Source organism: Wolffia australiana, chromosome 6 (genome assembly GCF_029677425.1).
Source record: "Wolffia australiana isolate 7733 chromosome 6, ASM2967742v1".
NCBI classification, from domain to species: Eukaryota; Viridiplantae; Streptophyta; class Magnoliopsida; order Alismatales; family Araceae; genus Wolffia; species Wolffia australiana.
Window position 1 is genome coordinate 17,549,916 of NC_135840.1, and position 6,720 is coordinate 17,556,635.

At 50.1% G+C, this 6,720-nt stretch overlaps 1 protein-coding gene across 2 annotated transcripts; it reads left to right on the top strand.

The window, feature by feature from the left end:
- Positions 1-692: 692 nt before the first annotated feature.
- LOC144704839 (uncharacterized) lies at positions 693-6,105 on the top strand. 2 transcript variants are annotated; one of them, XR_013581914.1, is made up of 2 exons: positions 693-4,474; positions 4,955-5,077. XR_013581914.1 is itself a non-coding variant. In XM_078577388.1 (2 exons), exons 1-2 carry the CDS (start codon positions 1,028-1,030, stop codon positions 5,332-5,334), a joined length of 3,702 nt encoding a protein of 1,233 aa, XP_078433514.1. In that variant the 5' UTR covers positions 699-1,027; the 3' UTR covers positions 5,335-6,105. The 2 variants fall into 2 exon arrangements, 1 of the variants encoding a protein (XP_078433514.1); XM_078577388.1 differs by having other exon boundaries at positions 699-4,349; positions 4,955-6,105.
- Positions 6,106-6,720: the final 615 nt, after the last annotated feature.

Genomic DNA, 6,720 nt, shown 5'->3' on the forward strand with positions numbered 1-6,720 from the left:
TCTCTGTTTGTCTCTCGCTCTTTCTCTCTGTTGGTTTCCTGGTTTCGCTCTTTCTCTCTCTGTTTGCTTCTCTGTTTGTCTCTCTCTCTTTCTCTCGCTGTTGGTTTCCTGGTTTCGCTCTCTCTCTGTTTGCTTCTCTGTTTGTCTCTCTCTCTTTCTCGCTCTGTTGGTTTCCTGGTTTCGGTCTCTCTCTGTCTCTCTCTCTCTCTTTGTAACTCTCTTCCTATGTTCAGGTCCTGAACATTTCCTAAGGAGAAAGATCATTGAGAAAATAAAAACACGCTCGTTCTCCTCTTTAAAAAGACGAGGACAAATTATACTAACGTTTCGCGGTCTTAGCTGGGTTTCCCGGCCCTATCGACTTGACAAATTAAAAGAGACCCAAGGAAGAAGCGAAAGAGATGGTACCGCGCGATAAAGAGATAGATAAGTAGGCCACCCGAAGGAAAGGAGTAGAGCGAAAGGGAAGGGAAGAGAGAGGCACCGATTTCGAGGAGAAATATAAGAAACGATTCATTGAGAAGATAGAGAGCAAAGAGGGAAAGATAGACCCATAAATTGGGGAAAAATGAGGCTCAACATTCAAAGACAAGGAATAGGCGGGAGACAGGAAGAAGGATATGGAAAGATGGACTAAGAAGAAGAAACACATAAAATAGTTTATAAGTAAGAAAAGGAACAGAGATACATAAGCTATAATGGAAAGACGAAGAAGAAAGGAGACAAAACAGAGCTGAGAGAGAGCGACGGAATGAGAAACGGTGTAGAGAAAGGTCTGGAGGAGGCAGTAGAGGGAACGCAGATACGGAGAGACCTTCTCGTCCATTTCTTATTTTAAAAAGCACAGAGATGACTCAGAGGAACCAAAAGGTGGAGAGAGAAGAAGATTCATAGACTTCGATAGACCCCGCCGAAAAATTCCGCCATTCCTGTGCCTGCAACGCATGCACCCACACACACTCTCCTTCTTTATCCTACCAGTTCCATTTCATCTTCCTCTGCCCTCCGCTCTCACTCTCCCTCTTCCATGGCTACCCCTTCTCCTTTCTCTATCTCTCTTCTCTCCATCCGCCACCTCTTCCTCCAACTCCACCTCTTCTTCTTCCTCTGTATGGGCAACTCCATCCCCGACTACCTTCCCCTTCTCCTGCAAATCAAGTCCTCCTTCTCCGGCCAGGTCCTTTCTTCCTGGTCCACAGACAACCCTTCTTCCTTCTGCCATTGGCCCGGCATCACCTGCAGCGAGACCGCTGTGGTGGGGTTGAATCTCTCGGGCTATCATCTCACCGGCGAAATATCTCCGGCCATCGGCGGCCTCGCCGGGCTCGTCTCTCTCGACCTCTCCGACAACTCTCTCGCCGGCGGAATCCCGCCATCCATCGCCGCCCTCTCTGCCACCCTTCGATTCCTCCTTCTCCACTCCAACAGTCTCTCCGGAACGATTCCCAGCTCGCTCGGCGCGCTCGGCTCGCTCCGAGTCCTACGACTCGGCGACAACCCGCTTCTCTCCGGCCAGATTCCGCCTTCCCTCTCCAACCTCTCCCAGCTGCGTCTTCTGGGTCTGGCCGCGTGTAATCTCTCCGGTCCGATTCCTCCCCAGGTCGGCCGACTCACGCGGCTTAACCAGCTCCTTCTCCACGCAAACTCGCTCTCCGGCAAAATCCCTTCGTCACTCGGCAACTGCACCGACCTCGTCGTCTTCTCTGCCGCCGGCAACCACCTCACCGGCGAACTCCCACCGTCGTTGGGCGATCTCCGCCGCCTCAAGACTCTGAACCTCGCAGGAAACCATATCGGAGGCCACCTTCCGAGTTCGCTTGGGCGGCTGACTGGACTCGTTTACCTCAACCTAAAAGGAAATCGTTTCGTTGGTGGGCTTCCCGAATCTATCACGGCCAAGCTGACGCGCCTCGCCATTCTCGACCTCTCCGGCAACTTCTTGGAAGGGAGTATCCCCGGGAATCTCGCCGGGCTCGTGAATCTCGTCTACCTCGTCCTCTCCTGGAATCGATTCTCCGGCGAGCTTCCCCGACGGCTCTGCGACAACGATTCCCCAAGCCTCGAGTTCCTCGTTCTCAACAATAATCTCCTTTCCAGCGGGATCCCCTCTGACATGTCTCTCTGCTCGGAGCTCCGGCTGCTGGACTTAGCCGGAAACAGGTTCTCCGGCGAGATACCTCCGGACGTGGGGAAGATGAAGAAACTCACGAGCCTTCTTCTGAACAACAACAGCTTATCCGGAGAGCTTCCACCGGAATTGGGTCGTCTCGGAAAGCTCAAAACGCTGGCCCTCTACCACAACAATCTATCCGGCGAGATTCCAGCTAGCTTCTCCGGCCTTGCAGAGCTCGAGACGCTTTATCTCTACGATAACCAGCTCTCGGGAGAGATCCCGGCCAATTTATCCAGTTGCACTCGCTTACGGTATTTGGATCTCTTTGGAAACCGGCTCTCCGGCGACATACATATAGATTTTTCCCGGTTAAGGGAGCTCAGGTTTCTGCACCTCCGTCAGAATCAACTCTCCGGCGAGATCCCGGCGAGCTTGGGGAACTGCCGGCAGCTGACGGTGCTCGATCTCGCTGATAATCTACTCTCCGGAGAAATTCCGGCGACCTTCGGAAGCTTGCTGTCACTGGAAATGTTCATGCTCTACAATAACTCTCTCTCTGGGAAGCTTCCGGGTGATCTCATCCACCTCAAGAACCTCACCATGGTCAATCTCTCTGGGAATCGATTCTCCAGCAAGATTTCCGTCCTCTTCTCCGGCTCCACCAAGCTCGTGTCCCTTGATCTGTCATGCAACTTCTTCTCCGGACATATTCCAGGAAGCTCGCCGGCGAGAATCCAACGGCTGCGGCTGGCCAAGAATCGACTCTCCGGGGATATTCCAAGGGATTTCGGGAAGATGACGTCTCTCTCTCTTCTCGACCTCTCCTCCAATCGCCTCTCCGGGGAGATCCCGGCGGAGCTCTCCTCCTGCACGAATCTATCCCTGATCGATCTCTCCGGAAACGAGCTCGGTGGAAACATACCGGACTGGTTCAACCTTTTTCCTCTGCTCGGCGAGATCAATCTCTCCAACAACCACTTCTCCGGCGAGATTCCGAGCTCAATCTCCAGTTGCCAAAATCTGCTTGTCCTCGATCTGTCGAACAATTATTTCCTCGGCGGAGAGATTCCTTCTGGAATTGGTAAACTCCGAGCTCTTAACGTGCTCCGGCTCGACGGCAATAATTTCTCCGGCGAGATCCCTGCCGCCATCGGCGGGATGAAGAACCTTTACGAGCTCCGGCTCTCCCGCAACCGACTCGACGGAAAGATCCCTCTACAGCTTGGCGAACTTGAAGAGCTTCAGACAGTCCTCGACCTGAGCTTCAATCTACTCTCCGGCGAGATCCCGCCGTCGCCGTGGCGGCGCCTCTCGAAGCTGGAGTCCCTCGACCTTTCATACAACCACTTCTCCGGCGAAGTCTCCCGCGAGCTCGCTGCGATGGCCAGCCTTGCAAGCTTAAACCTCTCTCACAATCTCCTGTGCGGGATGATTCCCCAAGAACTAGCGAGGTTCTCGGCGGCCAGCTTCTTCCCTCTCCGGCCTTGCCCGACGACGCAGCACGGCCGCACAGCCGCCGTCTCCCTCGTCTACGCTGCCGTGGCTGCCATAGCCCTTGTCTCCGTTAGCGTGGCTCTTCTTCTCCGCCGACGTCGACAAGGGAATCTGGAAAAACCCCGATCAGATAAGGCGGAGTACCCTAATTTCCTGTTGCAGAAAAGAGAGTTCAGGTACGGGGAGATCATGGCGGCGACGAAGAACCTCTCCGACGAGTTCGTCGTCGGGAAAGGCAGCGCAGGAACAGTGTTTAGGGCGGACCTATCGGCCGGTAAAACTGTGGCTGTAAAACTGCTCAGAAACGGCGACCCGTTCTCGGAGAAGAGCTTTCTCAGAGAAGCCAAGGCCTTGGGGAAGATCAAGCACAGGAACTTGGTGAAGCTTCTGGGGATTTCGAGAGGGCCCTCTCTCAGTCTCCTCGTCTACGAATTCATGGAGAACGGGAGCTTGTGGGACTGGCTGCACGGCGACGAGACGACAAAGAAGGAGACGAAGAAGCTAGGCTGGGGAGAGCGGCTGAGAATCGCAGTGGGTGTAAGCAGAGGAGTCGAGTACCTGCACCACGATTGCGGGGAGAGGATAGTGCACAGAGATATCAAGTCCGGCAACGTCCTACTTGATGCGGATTTGGAGGCTCGACTGGCGGACTTTGGCCTAGCCAAACTGGCCGACACTTCTAGGGGGTGCGGCGAGTCCGCGTCTTCGATCGCCGCCGGCACGTTCGGTTACATGGCTCCAGGTCAGTTTTGAGTTTCTTTTCGTAGGGTTTTTTGGGCTTGCTTCCGTTGGGCTTCAGATACTCCTGCATGAGGTTATTAGGCGTTGCTTGCGAGGGGCTTCCATTCTTTCTGCATGGTTCATTAGGTTTGACATCTGTTCGATTTCTTTCTTTATGAGTTTATTAGGGCTGACAGTATTTCTGCGTGGGTTTGTTAGGGTTTACGCGATCTAAATGCTTTCCTGATGTGTCTCTAGAGATTAATTTAGAGCTCTTAACTTCTCCATGCATGGGTTTAGGCTTTGGACGGCTTAATTCATTTATGTATAGGTTTATTAGGACTAACGAAGGCGCGTAAAATTATTCTGCATAGGTTAATTAGGATTTACGAATAAAATAGCTTTCTACATGGTATATAGAGGTTTCATAAAGGGGTGAATCTTTCTTTCTCTCTCTCTGTATCTCCCTGTCTGTGTCTCTCTCACTCCCACACTCTCTCTCTCTCTCTCTCTCTCTCTCTCTCTCTCTCTCTCTCTCTCTCTCTCTCTCTCTCTCACTCTCACTTTCTATCTCTCTCTCTCTCTCTCTCTATCTCTCTATAATTTCGAACTGGTAATTTTTTCCAGAGCTTGCGTATTCGACGAGGGCGACGGAGAAGAGCGACGTGTACAGCGTGGGGGTGATGTTGATGGAGCTGGTTACGGGGAAGATGCCGACGGATCCGAGCTTGGGAGATGGCCGGGGAATCGCCGCGTGGGTCAGACAAGGCCTGCAGCTCCCCGCCATGGCAATGGAGGAGCAGCTCATAGACCCCGTGATGAGGCCGCTGAGTCCCGGAGAAGGCCTGGCCATGGCTCAGGCTCTCGAACTGGCGCTGATATGCACCGCGGCTATCCCTGCGGAGCGGCCGACGATGAGGCAAGTTGCAGAGACGCTGGCCCGTTTAGAGAGGAGAGAAGCAGGAAATTTGGGGAAGAAAAAGGGGTATGCGGCTATTCCACCGTAGAGTTTTTGTTGGATGGTTAATCTTGAGTCAGTTAACTTAGGGAGTTAGTTTTTGAAAAAGTCAAGGTATAAAAAGTCAGCATGGATCACTAGGCTTTAGGGAGATGTGGAGGCAGGAGCTGAGTTGGAGAGCAGAAGACTAGGTGTCTTGGGAGACTAAGTACTTGGACAAGTGTGTGGTCATGCTTTGTTTAAGTCCATAGGCAGTTATGGGGTTGTGCCTATAAATATATATGAGTCCGATTGTTATATTATGCTGTGGGCATCAGCTGGTTCCTTCCTTTCTCAAAGTGATCTTTCTTCTTGTTTCTCTGTGTGAGATCAAGAGAGTGAGAGCCTAATCTTTCTTTCTCTGTGTGAGATCAAGGGAGTTTGTATATGTGTTTCCCTTCTCTGTATGAGTTGTTGAAGTGAGAGAGCTTGGTTCCAACAGTTTATTGATTGATGGTTGGTAACTGTTTCTGTCCTGGTAGAGCCGTGCCAAGATTGGACCTTTGTGTTTATTCAATATTCTAAGGCTTCTATGTGTTGTTTTTTACCCTTTCTTAAATGTTGATGTGTTAGTTCTCTTGGGGTCTCTAATAATGTTGATAGAGTGAGGTTATTAGTTTACGTAGATTTTCTTTATGTCTCCAGGCATCATGTTGATTTTTTAGGGCAGTGGCGTATATCTTAAAGGTTCTAGAGGAGGAGAAAATGATCCATTGTAAAAAAAAATGCCTTGCATAGAACAGGTTCCAATTGTGCAAGGGGTGCTCATTTCTGATCTTTCTTTCCATCGGCTATTTAAATTTCAAAGCATATTATGAAGTAACTTTTTCATCTCTATTGGTATCTTCTACGTGGACAATGGGTGAAGCTGAAGGTGGCTGGTTGCGTACATTAGTATCGACTGAGATAATCTAACCTTGATTAATTTTATATTTGGAGATAAATTTTGAAAACTTTCGTATGCAACTACTGGATAACAAGCTAAAAATTATGCTTGTTTGGAGAACCCACTCCTACTCTAGTCCCAAGAGCTTTGCCTTTTCATCCTTCTTATACTTAAATAATACTGCTGAAAATATGAACATGATTTTTGAAATGGGCTCGGATACAATTACAAAAGTTGGGTGCATAATTAGATGCCTCATATACGGTTCCAGAAAAAATAGACTAGACACGATAATGCCTGAATGAGATATTCCATGTGACTTGTTTTTTCATTTCGTAATGCATACCGGCCGAAATTAGAGGCATGTAGCTCTTTTTGTGCAATGACATTCATTCATGTTACGTTAATATAAGTCATCTATCGCTCTTCTATCCCAGTAAGTTAACCATTTCTTTGAGCCAAATGATAAAATGAGTACAAGGATTTTCAAAATCTACTTGAATAACGGGG